Consider the following 14,936-nt stretch of genomic DNA (forward strand, 5'->3'; position numbering starts at 1 on the left):
ACTTGCTGGCCAACCATTTTTTTAATTATTTTTTATATCTATTTAAATATTAAATTGCTTCTTATCCCACTTCATTATAACAAAAACTTTAGTCTAAACAAATGAAAATTCTTCTAGATGTTAATTTTAAATTTTTTTATTTGAAGGGTAGTTTGGTTGTTTTGCTATAATTTTAAAATGAAAAAAGACTTTCTTACCTCTAAACTATATAATGTTGGCTAAAGGGTCTTTTGCAAAGATCAAGTCATTGTTATAAAATCGGCCTGGGGTTGACTTAAGGCCTTAATGACTCGAGGTCTTGGTCGGGTTTCAAATCATAAAAATTCAGGCTTGCAATTAGCCTTGTAAAACTGTGGTGAATGGCCGGGTCAACCCAAAACCTAACTTTTTTTTACATTTTTTAATTTTTTAATAAACCATAAAAACATAAAATTAATTTATGAATACTTAGTCTTATATATCTTTTTTTATATATAATTTACATTCATATGGATTATTTCTTAACTTTTTATGTGTGATACTATACTACACTTCACATATGTTTTGTAGCCTATAGTACCTATATGGATTGTTTCTTAACTTTTCTATGTGTGATATTATACAACAATTTATATTTTTTTTTATAGCCTATACCCACATGAATTGTATCTTAATTTTTCGATGTGAGATAATTATATATAACCTATATCTATATGAATTGTTTTTTAACTTTTCTATACTTCATGTCTCATATTTGTTTTTTATATAGTCTATATTGACATGTATTTTTTCAAGAGTTTTTCATGTGAAATATTAAACCCTAGCTTAAATATAATTTTTATTTTTCTGAGTTGACCAGGATAAATTCATATAATGTGTGACTTAGAACCTGATTCTTGTGGAGATCAACTCCTAGATGGAGTTTAATAACTATGAAATGAACTAATCCAATTGCTCGTTTAAATATTTTTAGTTAGACGAGCACAACTGTTATTATACTGTTGCAATAAATAATATTCCTGAGTACGGGTGAATAGTTTTTCTCTGAAGGGGTTTTAGTTTTTGTTAAAGCTATATTGGTATTGGAGATGCCGACTTTTACTTAGCAGAACGAAATTCCTTGCCGTGTGTTGTATGTCTTCTAATGGATAGTTGACAAAATAGAAAAAGAAAACGATGGAAGGAGACTGTATAGTGCTCGATAGCCATACAAGAGATCATGCTTGATAGCCAGCAACCTTCATCCTCATGAAAAAGTCAATAAAAATGAAAAGTACCACTCTCTCTCTCTCTCTCTCTCTCTCTCTCTCTCTCTCTCTCTATATATATATATATATATATATATATATATATATATATATATATAGAGAGAGAGAGAGAGAGAGAGAGGGGTAGAGAGAGAGGGGGGGGGAGTATAGACCTATGGGATATTCTAGTATTGAGTAATCTTTTGACCAAAAAATATATAATTGAATTAATCTACACCAACTTTATCTTATTCTTTAATTATAAGTAAAAAAATTGATATATTTTTCGTGCTAACACTCAGGTCAAAGATTTTGTTCTAATCTCCAAAATATTTTATTATTAATAATATATATAGTAAATGAGATGTACATAATACTATGGATTCATTCATGGTCTTATCACGAACTGCTCTTTAAAAAATCGTACTAAGGACCGGAAGGCTTGGGGACTCTCAAAAGAACTAAAAACAAAGAGAAACGGTTAGAAACTTCAAGCAGATCAATCATTTTTAGTAGTGTTAGTTTGGCATCGAGCTGGTTTTTGTTTTTTTAAATTATTTTTTATAAAAATATATTAAATTGATAATTTCTAAATGTTTTTTTAAGGTTTTAATATTATAATATCAAATTTGAAGTTAGCAAATAGTATAGAATATTGTTTTTTTTTTCCTTGAATATTTCCAAGTCAACCCTTGGCATGCTCAATACAAGAAGTTAATCCTTTATCCAAGTGATTTGAATACATCGATCATTTTCTTCTCGAATATCAAGTATAAGATCTTTCCCTCATTGCTTGATCCTAATCTCATCTTCAATTAAAAAACTTTCCCTCCTCGATTTTTTTAATCCATTCCTTGTTTTAATTTTTCAGTTCTTAATTACTTTTCTATCTTTATTTTGAGAAAAATCAATTCAAATATTCAACCATTTGTGATATACTCAAGAATATGTATTCCATAATATTACAATATTGTCATAAAACACGCTGTCACTAGTGTCACGTCATCGCATTTCCCAGCTATTTATGTACTCAAACGAAGAATTTTATAGTGGATAGAGGGTAATTAATGATATTTTAGATTTAGATTTTAAAACTAATGCTCCAAGAAAATTTATTATTTTTTTTAAATGAGAAAACACAGTTTTAAAACTATCCAATATATTAATATATGAGTTAATATGAAGATTTTTCTTAACGATTATATATAAAAAAAACACTTGTTTATCTTATTTATCAGGGTCAAAAGTCAGTGCACAAGATGCAATAAAATTCGGCTGCCCTTTGCAAAGTATTGTATAAATTAGAAACATCCAAGCAGTGCTGACTTGCCAAACAGCACCACATGATTCCCATTTTGAATTTTCTCTCAAAAAGACGTTAATCCTTTCCGAGCGTTGAAGAAGACAACACTTATTTTCCTATAAATACTTTCTCTTTGCTCAACCAAACCCACACAACGAGAATCTTTCTCTTAATCTCACGATGGCAGAACCAACCCTTTTAGCCTTTCTTTTACTTCTTCTTGTCTTCAATGTACCGTCCGGTTCTTTCTCTGCCAAAACTAATGATGAATCAGTGTATGAATCTTTCCTTCAGTGCCTAGAAAAAAATACAAATCCCCAAGACAAAATCTCAAACCTTGTTTACTCACAATCCAACACAGCTTACACTTCAGTTTTAAGAGCTTACATAAGAAACGCACGTTACAATACTTCAGCAACGCCGAAACCACTTGTCATTGTAACTCCAACTCAAATATCCCATGTTCAAGCCACAGTTATTTGCACCAAAAAAGTTGGTTACCAGCTCAAAATCAGAAGTGGTGGACATGATTATGATGGGATTTCTTACATTTCTGACACACCCTTTTTCATTCTTGACATGTTTAACCTAAGGTCCATTGAAGTGGATATCAAGGATGAGTCTGCTTCTGTTCAGGCAGGTGCTACTCTTGGTGAACTCTACTATAAAATCTGGGAAAGCAGCAAGGGTCATGGTTTTCCTGCTGGGGTTTGTCCTACAGTTGGTGTCGGTGGGCATTTAAGTGGTGGGGGTTATGGCAATATGTTGAGGAAATATGGGTTGTCTGTTGATAATGTGTTGGATGCACAGATTGTTGATGTTAATGGGAAACTTCTTGATAGGAAAGCAATGGGGGAGGATCTTTTCTGGGCGATTTGTGGAGGAGGAGGTGGAAGTTTTGGGGTTATAATTTCTTACAAGATCAAGCTTGTTCCGGTTCCTAAGACAGTTACTGTTTTCAGAGTTGAAAGAACACTTGATCAGAATGCTACTGATGTTGTTTACAAGTGGCAATTAGTTGCTCCTACAATAAGCAATGATCTTTTCATGAGGATGCTTTTGCAGCCTGTGACAAGGAAAGGTAAACAGACTATTAGAGCATCAATTGTGACATTGTATTTAGGGGATTCTGATAGTCTCGTGGCTTTACTGGGAAAAGAATTTCCTGAGTTGGGATTGAAGAAGGAGAACTGTAACGAAACAAGCTGGATTCAGTCTGTGTTATGGTGGGCTAATTTTGATCTTGGAACATCACCAGATGTTCTTCTTGACAGGAATCCTAATGTTGCCAATTTCTTGAAGAGGAAATCAGATTATGTTCAGAAACCAATTCCAAAAGATGGGTTAGAATGGTTGTGGAAAAAGATGATTGACGTAGGCAAGACTGGATTGGTTTTCAATCCTTATGGTGGTAGAATGAGTGAAATTCCTGCCTCGGCAACGCCATTCCCTCACAGGGCAGGCAATTTGTATAAGATCCAGTATTCAATGAACTGGCAAGAAGCTGGAAAGGAAGCAGACAAGAAATTCATGACTCAAATAAGGAGGCTTCACAGTTACATGACCTCGTTTGTTTCCAAGAATCCAAGGAGTGCATTTTTGAACTACAGGGATCTTGACATTGGTGTTATGGTGCCTAATAAAGATAGTTTTGAGCAGGGTAGTGTCTATGGTTACAAGTATTTCAATGACAATTTTGATAGGTTGGTGAAGGTAAAGACAGAAGTGGATCCAGAAAATTTCTTCAGGAATGAACAGAGCATCCCTACTCTACCAAGAAAGGCATAGAAGATTTCAATAGTGATTAACCGATCGGTTAGGTAAATGGTTTGTAATGGAAATAATTTATAGCTCCTTTATTTTAATTTAAAGGCTACATCATTGCTTTTTGATGGAATTATGCCCTTGTATCATTACTGTTCTTTTCTTTTTATTCCTATAGTTTATAAAATAAATGTTCTGGGCTCCCTTTAGAGTAATGTAAATCTTGTGATCATTGCTTCACATAGTTGCCTACTTGAAGGCTGAAAATTGAGAAATCCCTTGGTACCAAAGTGTTTGATTTTTCGTCGGTTGCTATCTCATGAATGAATGGTACTTGTTTTGCCATATAGCAACTTCATCTACGACCACAGAACACAGAAGATGATAGAAGGTGCATTAACTAACTCTAGAAATTCTCAAAGTCATACCTTACCCTTCTCCCTTTTCACATGAGGGATGTGAAGGGAAGAGGAAACGAAGCTTATCAGTTATCATTCATGTATGGAAGCTTCAAGGCTCTTGACATTCTGATTATGATTAGAAAACTGTCGACTGCTTAAACCCCATGATACTTGCCATGGTTTTAAGGAAGGAACATGTGCTAGCTTTATTATGTTCAATTCCGTACAGAAGGATTGCGTATGTTCTTGCGCAAGAATTTGTCTTCGGTCATACACATATGACAAGTCTCCGGTCTCCACATGGCTGGAAAAAAAAAAAAAAAAGAAGAAGAAGATAATACTCAAAAAACAATTGCTTGTGTCCACCTCCTTTAGATTCTTTTTACATCTCTTCACTTGTACAAAATTATTATTTAAGAGGGTGTTTAAAGTTTTTTTTTTTTTTGTTAAAATTTAGATAATGGATTGGTTGAGTTAATCTTAGATTAATTAAAATAAAATAATGTTATTTTAATTTAAAAAAAAAATTAGAGAGTTTGGATGGAGTCAATAGAATCGTAACCTAACTTGTTGAGTTGATGAAATTAAATATTGTTTACAGGTAAATAAAATAATGTCATATGCTTTATGATTGACATTTGTACTTTGCAATCCGTGATATATACACACACACACACACACACACACACACACACAGCATCACATGGCCATTACAATTATTGCCCTTCCAACTTTTCCTTTAAAGATTTTTCACTATGATATTATCCTTCTCCATCAAATGTTGTGTGCCCTGCCCCAGCTGCATCAACTGGCTTTATAACTACCACATGCGGCTTGTATTGATGTCGACTATAAGAGACCTCGGCCATAACTCATGAATCAAACAAGGAGACTTTTTTTATTTATTTTTTATTTTATTATTTATCTGTGCTCTCCTCATGCTCATTCTCTTCTTCCTGGTAGCTACCTTTGTTAGCTTAATTATTGCAGGAGTAGACTGAGTTTAGAATGCAGGACTCGGGGGCGACGATGAGTTCAGAATGTCTCTGGGTTTGGGGATGATGAAAATGTCAACGCTCATTCCAGCCATGCAATCTGAATAAGAAATAAATATAGTGGTATAGCTAGTCTAACAGTTTTCTTTTTCTTTTTTTCTTATCTAGCTTGATGATACCAGATGGTGTGAAGATCCTGAATATAAAAATCATCAGTTATCACTTCGAGAATGAGAGAAATATCATATATAGTTATGAAATTTAATTTATTTAACTTTATTAACTCGATTTAAAACAAAAGATCAATTATAATTATGATGAATTAAAATAATATTATATTAAAATTTTTATTAAAAACAAAATTAAAACCATATTGTTTTTAAATTTATTAAAAGTTAGTTTCATTTTAGTTTAGATTAGATTATAAGCTGATAAATTGAATCAAACCGAGGTTTAACTAGATTAACTCTCTATCTAGTCTAACATAAAACATAACCTAAACCGAGATGGATCATCGAAATAACCTACTTTCACTGAAATGAGTTTTACAACAATGAGAGAGACTCGTGGCATTAAACATCCCACCAATGTGATCGATAGCCCATCATATCAGTTAGGCAATATTTTGGGAGCCCGAATCATATCTGAGTGCTATGAATTTCATCCTCCAAGCTTTCATGCATTGACTGGGCTTGGACTGAGGGCACATGGCCAGAAGTTGCCATGGGTTTTAACTGAATATACTATGCGAACCAGTAGAAGAGTTCTTCTGTAAGGTAAAAAGCCAGAGCCCATCTACAATTTGGTAGGTTTCCCTATACGATTGAATCTCTATTTAAATTATGGATGCCCAGTTGTTAGTTGTTGGTCATGTAATTATACTATAAACAATGCTAATCATTAAAAAAAATATGATAAGAAATACAAGATTTACATAAACTATTGGATAATGATATTTTTCTTGGAATTTGTTCTTATTATATTTTCTTAATGCTTAATATTACTTTTGTTTAAATTACTCGTGTCATATACATATATGATGTAGAAGTTTAGAATATTGTAGCTGCGATGAGTGGTGGTGTCGATCCTTGTGCTCTTACTATATAAAAATAATTCACAGAAATTGAATACTGTGGAAATAGCAATCAAAAGCAATAGATGAACAATAATTAAATTGAAAAATTAAAATTATTTCCATAAAACCAATGAACTAACCACTCCTACATCATTCTTCAAATTTTAGATTCATAGAAAAAAAAAACATACTATTGTGATTCAAATTTCAAAATTTCCATAAAATCATAAAAAACCTCATAAAGAACTGAGTTTTTTATTGCTGTGATCTTGGATTAGAGAAGTGACTAGATTAATGGCCATAAGCCTTCTTACAAAACAAATTCAATGTTAGTACAGTGGATCCTCCGATTCTAAAGTTAGCAAATGTAAAAGGAATAGAATGTGGAAGCAAAGAGAGCAATATATGGTGTGAGCTTGAGTTAACTTATCCATTTACATGGTGATTATTTCTATTTATAGAAATTTCAGAACCAAATGACAACTGAGACTATGGTGGTTATAATAATTTAGAAGAGAGGGTTCGATTGTACTAAGTGTAGGGTTTAGGTTTGGATTAAGATTGGTCCAAGGTTGAGTTGTCGAACCCACTTGTTCTCATCTAGCTTCCCTTTCCTCCCACACTCGGTTAGGCTGCAGACCACTTTTTCTTATTTTATCCTTCTTCCCCGCTTGACCAAAGGTTGGGTTAGGTGGTCACATGTTAGGTTATTTGATAACATGTTGGGTTTGGTTGGGTTGTTGGTGACTGGGTGTTAAGCTGTGATGACCGAGTGTTAGGCTGGTCGACAAAATATTGCGGTTTTTTTTTTTTTTTGTTAAAGCTTCAGATTTCACTATCTGCTTCTTCTTCCATATTTTCCAGTCATAATTCTCAATGATCCATAACTCTATGAAACGCTCCTCTTTCTCCTTACGTATTATGGCAAGATTTCCCCATACTAGGCGAGCATAAGCCAACGAAGTGAACACCTAGCAAGTTAATACAACTGGGTTGAATCTAAGAAATGGCTCGTACAAATTCACCTCCTCCCGCAATTCCTTGCATAAATCTTCGAATCCAAAACCTCTCATCTAAGTCGTTGCATTGATATGAATCTCTACTCATACAAAAACCTAGGCTGAGAGAACCTCGTGATTTTGTAGTGCAAAGGGTTGAGCTTTGTAAAATCATGCCAATTGCTTTAGTCCGATATCGAGTCTTTGAATTCAGATTTTTTTTTTCATTAATCGATATATTAGGATTGCACACATAATATCAAACAATGCTATTTAGGTATTGGAGAACGTGTGCAAAGCAAGTGATGAGGATTGAGGTGAATGCTATTGGATTTGGGTTAAAGGATAATAACAACGGTAAGGCTCGGGAACACCTACAAAACAAAGTCTCATGTCTTAAACATGCCAACTTGTATACACTATTGATCGGGTCATGATGCTTTACCGCCTTGTTAGCCCCACTATCGCAGAGGGATCTCGGGCTTACCCTAATACAGATAAGTTGAGTGCCAGTTGAGCTAGCTAGACTATCTAGGAAATCGGTTCAGTTGGGCTTGTCATTGGTGCGTTTAGTTCGTATCTAGAATGTACATTTTTTTTTTTAAACGCGATATAAACCGTGTTTTTAAAAAAATTTAAATTTTTTATATTAAAATAATTTTTAAAAAATAAAAAAATCATTAATATATATTTTAATATAAAAAATTATTTAAAAAATAATTCTACCACACTACAAAACACTCTCAAACAAAAAAAAGCTAAGCCTAGGCCTGTCAGCAAGAAACCTTGGTTTTTGGTGCCTAGAATGGGAAGTTGGATTGGCAAGAAACAAAAAGATTGAAGAAAATACTGAACTTGTAATATTTTGATAATTAAAAAATTAATTTAATTTTAAATTTTAAATTATTAGATAAAATTTTAAGATATAATTTATATTATTATCAAATATATTTTCTCAAATAAAAATTCTTTGAGTTTAAAATTTAAGATTTATATTATTTTATACTTGATTTTTATCAAATAAATAAAAAATAATTAGATTTAAACTCGTAACCACATGGCCATTAAAATTATGATATCATATCAAAAAATTAATTTAATTCAAAAAATTAAATTATTAAATAAAATTTTAAAATATAATTTATATTATTACAACTTCGGTTCTCTGGCTGTGGATATTCTTTGAAGTCTACTCATCGGCATCCAAATCATAATTCTGAGTGGAATCCATTAACCCAATCGGTGTTAAGTGTCAACCACGAAAGAGAAAAAACTTTGGATAGGCCATGGCTTTTCTTGAGGCTGACCAGACCTCAGGACTTGTGGCTGGAATTTATACCGGGTCAGAACTCAATTACCAAGGAACCTCTAGAGCACAAAAGTTTGAAATAAGGTCCACCATTTAATTGATTTTTCCCAATAATAAGGGATATATTCAGATTTTTTAATCTATGTATTCATTTTTTTATTAGAATTAACATTGGTTGTCATATAATCAATTTATAAGTTGCTGTCACAGATTCTGTGGCTGCATAAGGAGTTGTGCTTCAAGACACTAGCATCTCTTTCACCACTGTTGCAGCCTATTTTATACGATTCCTCTAAAATTGATCATATCTGGAATCCTATAACAACTGACTTATTTGCTGGTGCATTCAAGAAAATTTAGTGTAATATATATTCGAATGGACTTTGATCTTTTCATTCTTTATAAGAAACGGGAGCCAACATTGGTTACTGGCTATAAATATGCAACATCTTACCTGCTGTTAAATCTCAAGCTGAAGGAAAAGAATGGAAAGGACAATCTTCAATATGCGTTTTTTACTGCTTATATTTCTAGCCCCATCAGTTTGGCCTGCAAGTTCAAGTTCAGCTCATGAGAAGTTTTTGCAATGTTTTTCATCTCGTATACAGCCTTCCAATCCAGTTTCAGAAGTTATCCTTACCAAAAATAGCTCCGATTACTCGTCTGTTCTCCGGTCATCCATTCGAAACTACAGATTCTTGAACACTTCAATTGTGAAACCTCAATTTATCATCACTCCATTTGATGAGTCTCACATTCAAGCAGCCATTGTTTGTGCCAAGGAATATGGCATGCAAATAAGAGTCCGAAGTGGAGGTCACGACTACGAGGGCCTGTCTTTTGAGTCTTATCAAGAATTTGTACTTGTTGATCTAGCTAAACTTAGCTCCATCATTGTTGACATCGAAAATGAGACGGCATGGATTGGGGCCGGTGCAAGCATAGGAGAGTTATATTACAAAATTGCAGACAAAAGCAAGGTCCATGGCTTCCCTGCAGGCAGTTGTCCTACTGTAGGAGTTGGGGGACACTTTAGCGGAGGTGGATTCGGTACCATATTCAGAAAGTATGGCTTAGCAGCTGATAATGTTATTGATGCTCAGATAGTTGATGCCAATGGAAGAATTCTCGATCGAGAATCAATGGGAGAAGATCTTTTTTGGGCCATTCGAGGAGGGGGGGCGGCTAGCTTTGGAGTAATTTTGTCATGGAAACTTAGATTGGTTTCGGTCCCTCCAACTGTTACTGTTTTTAATATCAAAAGGACCTTAGAGCAGGGTGCAAGCAATCTTCTTCAGAAGTGGCAAAGCATTGGAGATAAGTTCCATGAAGACCTTTTCCTCCATGCTGCCATAGAAGTTGCTACCTCTAGCCCCAATGGCAACAAGACTATTCGAGTTTCCTTTGTGTCGTTGTTTCTGGGAAGGGCTGAAGAACTTCTACCAGTGATGCAAGATAGCTTTCCTGAGTTGGGCTTAATGCGTGAAAACTGCAGCGAAATGAGTTGGATCCAATCTATCCTCTACTTTGGTGGTTTCTCACCAAGAGACTCCTTAGATGTTCTGCTTAGCCGGACAGCTCAATTTAAAGGATTCTTCAAAGGAAAATCGGATTACGTGAAGGAACCTATTTCAGAAACTGGTTTGGAAGGGCTGTACAGAAGGCTCCTTGAAGAGGAGGCATCAATGTTGATCCTGACACCTTATGGAGGAAGAATGAGTGAGATTTCGGACTCGGAGATACCTTTTCCCCATAGAAGTGGAAATATTTTCAAAATCCAGTACCTTATAACTTGGGATGTGGAAGAGGAAACAGAGAGACATCTAAAATGGATGAGAAGACTGTATGCCTACATGGCCCCATATGTTTCAAACTCGCCAAGAGCTGCCTATCTCAACTATAGAGATCTTGATTTGGGAAGGAATAATAATGGAAATACCAGCTTTACAAAGGCAAGTGTTTGGGGCCTGAAATATTTTAAGAACAACTTTAAGAGACTAGTGCAGGTTAAGACCGCAACAGATCCTTCCAATTTCTTCAGGAATGAACAAAGCATTCCTGTGCTTCCATCATGGGGGCAAAGAAAGATGAACCTGAAATAAATTTACCAGGATTTTGTGTAACAGCAGAATAAATATTTGTAATGGTCAAAAACCTCGAAGAACCACCAAATCTCAATCTATTGTTTGCTTCCAGTTGTAGTTTTGCCCTTTGAGCTAGAATTCTGTAATGGCCTGTTTTCAGCTGCTTGCCTGTGGTTTACCACTACGAGGTGTGCATAGGCTTCCCAGTTTTGGGTTAGCCTTAAGATTTTGCAAGTCCTTGTGCACAATTGGGCCTCTTTTAATATGCCTTAAAGAAAACATCCCAGGCTTTCTGCTAGATCCACAGCCGAAGGACAGAGTTGGACTGGACCACCTGAAAGCCTATATTCCTTTGTTCAAGTTACTTGAACAAGAGTTCTTGGCAGAAGACCACCTTGATAGCCATGGCTCACAGGACTGAATACATTTACATAAGATCTTTAAGCAAAATCTGCAATATTTCTTTGCTTGATTTGTCAAACAAGTGCATAACATTCAAGAAACTAAAAACAACTCCTAACCAAAAACATTCAACAACCAAGAGCAGCAGAGTCAACTAAAATCCCATTGAAAAAGGCTGCAGCCTCAAACTCTTAGCTCGTATTTTCTAACCATTCTGAAATTCCTCACCTACTTGAATTGGACAGAAAAAACTTTGAAATTCAGAAATAAACCATGTGATTGCTTTATTTTTCTACTATTCAACTTCAGTTTTCAATCACTATCTGAATACTACATGTTCCACTATTTATTGCATCAAATCAGGGACACTTACTTGGTACGTACAACGACAAAAGTTTCAGTTTATCTTTCTCCTAGAGTGTGACATTTCATGGAAATATATCAAAAATGCTCCCCCTGTGATTCCTTTTGGTGAGATATCTCATGATGGATTCACAGAACTTCGTATAAGCATTGCAATCTGCAGCTCAGACGACTGCATTTGACTATCTTGACTGCTGCTGTTAAAAAAAAAAACAAATAGAGAGGTGGTGAATTTGATTGCTGGGGTTGCAAGAAAGAAAAATATGATAATATATATTTTCCAAAGACATTGTGAGGGGACAAAAAAATTGCAGAAACAAGGAAAATGCTATTGGTGAAAGATCTTACGTGCAAGGATCCTTTCTTTCCCAAGAATTCGGCCCACGATTCATGAAGACTAATTCAAAGTTGAAAAGGGAAATGGATGCTAACTTCAACGCACCAGTGAAGCTCCAAAATGGACTTCTTCCACAATGACAATTTTTTAGTTTTAATTCCCATTGTTTAGGCGCCTCCTCTAGCGATAGCTAACTAAGCTAAGTGCTTTGTTAAATTCTCCGATCCTTTACACATTAGATTTGCCAAACCCGTGACAGTATGACTGCCGATATGACATGGGAACTGGGCTAGGAGTACTAAACAATTTCTTTTGTGTCTATTTTCTTTTTGATTAAGTAATTAAGAAACTAACATTAATAGTTAATTGATGGTTGAAGAGACATAGAATTCAAATTTCTTTGACAAATTAATTAGGACATTAACGCTAAGATTGTCTTTCTGTTAATGTTCCATAACAAAAGAGAGAAATATATAATAGTCTTGACTAGATAACAGATTCGAGATGAACAGACTCGCCAGCACTACCAATAGAAAAAAAAAAAAAACATGTTTGATTAAAGAGATAGATACAAAATTATATAATAAATAAATATTTGAAACAGTTATTGTATCTTTAGCATCCATATTCTATATACTAGCTTATTATAACGTCTATTTTTTGCTACAACTTGGTAAACCCAACGTAATCCAGGAGAAAAAACTTCTGAAGCGCACCATTGTATGATCCTTGACAGCGTGATCTTGCTCGGCAAACATTGCTATATGAACATTCTTCTTAATGGAATGGAAGCTATCAGCACTGAGAATTACTAGTACAATAATCAATCCACTGAGCATATATACAGCTTCTCGTATGAATCCAAAGTAGTGGCCATGATTTAAAGAGAGCTTAGAAAAATCTTCATCCTTGTAAAATTAAGATAGTGGTTGAATAAATGCACATACCGAGATGTTAGACTTTAAGTATGAAGAATTTTGAAGATTGACCACTAAATGCAATGGAAAGTGGTACACCAGTCCTCGGATGAAGGCATGGTGTCTTTGCCTGTATATAATGCTTCCTGATACGTGGTTTGAGTTGAAATATTTGACCTTCATTAATCACAAAGGTTGGCGAGGGATATTTTTTTTTTTTTGAGATTAAACAATGATTTTTTTTTGTTTTTTTTGTATTTGATAATGCGGCTGCGTAGAGTATTTTTATAAAAAATATTTTTGAATTGAAAATTTAAGAAAATATTTTTTTTAATTTTTGATATTAGTATATTAAAATTATAAATAAATATCTTAAAAAACATAAATTTAATGTTTGTAGATAAAATAAAGATTGAAAAAAATGTTAAACAGTACTGAAAACAAGCCGACAACTAAAACGTAGCTAGCTAGCTAGTGCAATTAATTTATGCCTATCACCTCTTCCTCTAGTAACCATCATTACTTCTAATATTAGAAGAATTATTGGAGTTGAGAATTCTTATGAAATAAATGACTCTAGCCCTGAAATTCCATTTCTGTGATTATATTTATGAGAAATTTGTCAAAAACCCGTGGTAGATGTTGTCATTTTTCAGAACTTAACTATTCTATAAATGAATCAACATGTGATTTATTGATACTCATCTATTTGTGTCAGAACCCCTCATGTTTTCGATTTGAGTAGAATTTTTTAATTCCATCATTGAATGCCTTGTTTATTATTGTATTTCAAAAAAAAATTAAAAAAATTTAATTTTTTTTATTTTTTTAAATTAATATGTTTTAGTATTTTCATATCATTTTAATGCGTTGATATCAAAAATAATTTATAAAAAATAAAAAATATTATTTTGATATATTTTCAAGAAAAAAATACTTTAAAAAGTAATTATAACTACACTTCCAAACACTCTATAACTTCAAGAGATTGGCCTGGAGGTTGTATTTTTTATTTTTGAAGTTCCAAATTTAGTATAAAAAACTTATTAATTTTATTATAATAAGTTGATACAGAAGTATATTTTTAAAATTGTTTCAAGAAAGAAGATTTATTGGCATACATCTACTTTTAAAAAACATTGACCAACATGTTTATTTTTGTATTTTTAAAATATTTTTAAAAAATATTGTTTAATTAAATTTTTTTATTTGTTTAAAATTAATTTTACATGCCAATTTTAAAAATAATTTTTAAAAAATAAATAATATTATTTTAATATATTTTTAAATAAAACAAAATTAAAAATCAACCGGAACTTCCTGCAGCCTGCAAAAAGAAGCTCGGAGGAAGAGCGTGTTTGGCAGTGTGGTTGCGGGTGCTTTTCAAATAACTTTTCGTGCCAAAATATATGCCAATGATGTTTTTTTTATTTTTTAAAAATTATTTTTGACATCAGCACATCAAAACGTACAAACTATATTAAATTTTAATAAAAAAAAATTTCAAATTTTTTAAAAACGCAGCGCAGCCGCGTTCCCAAACGGTGTCAAAGTCGGGAATAGAGTCATGTAGCGGCGGCAATCTCTCCGTGAATGCACAGTTAAACAAATATTTTATAGGGAAGATAGGTTTGAAAAATCTGAAGAAGAATGATGGCAGATGATCCTGTTCCTTTGAACATGGAACATTTCTGTTCCTTTCAGCAAGAAGGTAGACCAGAGCTTCAATTTTCTAGTCATGTCATTGTCATCTTGATTGATG

General features: G+C 33.4%; 2 protein-coding genes across 2 annotated transcripts; both read left to right on the top strand.

Moving 5' to 3' along the window:
* Positions 1 to 2,552: 2,552 nt before the first annotated feature.
* On the top strand, positions 2,553 to 4,508 carry LOC133703879 (berberine bridge enzyme-like 21). Its single transcript, XM_062128595.1, has one exon. It carries the CDS (start codon positions 2,710 to 2,712, stop codon positions 4,315 to 4,317), a length of 1,608 nt encoding a protein of 535 aa, XP_061984579.1. The 5' UTR covers positions 2,553 to 2,709; the 3' UTR covers positions 4,318 to 4,508.
* Positions 4,509 to 9,368: 4,860 nt separating this feature from the next.
* LOC133703252 (tetrahydroberberine oxidase-like) lies at positions 9,369 to 11,272 on the top strand. Its single transcript, XM_062127713.1, has one exon. The coding sequence runs from the start codon at positions 9,557 to 9,559 to the stop codon at positions 11,171 to 11,173; it is 1,617 nt and encodes a 538-aa protein (XP_061983697.1). The 5' UTR covers positions 9,369 to 9,556; the 3' UTR covers positions 11,174 to 11,272.
* Positions 11,273 to 14,936: the final 3,664 nt, after the last annotated feature.

The sequence above is a fragment of the Populus nigra genome, chromosome 9 (genome assembly GCF_951802175.1).
Source record: "Populus nigra chromosome 9, ddPopNigr1.1, whole genome shotgun sequence".
Classification (NCBI taxonomy): Eukaryota; Viridiplantae; Streptophyta; class Magnoliopsida; order Malpighiales; family Salicaceae; genus Populus; species Populus nigra.

Bases quoted from the DNA above. Each gene is read 5' to 3' on its own strand.
- LOC133703252 (XM_062127713.1), top strand. From the start codon at position 9,557: ATGGAAAGGACAATCTTCAATATGCGTTTTTTACTGCTTATATTTCTA.
- LOC133703879 (XM_062128595.1), top strand. From the start codon at position 2,710: ATGGCAGAACCAACCCTTTTAGCCTTTCTTTTACTTCTTCTTGTCTTC.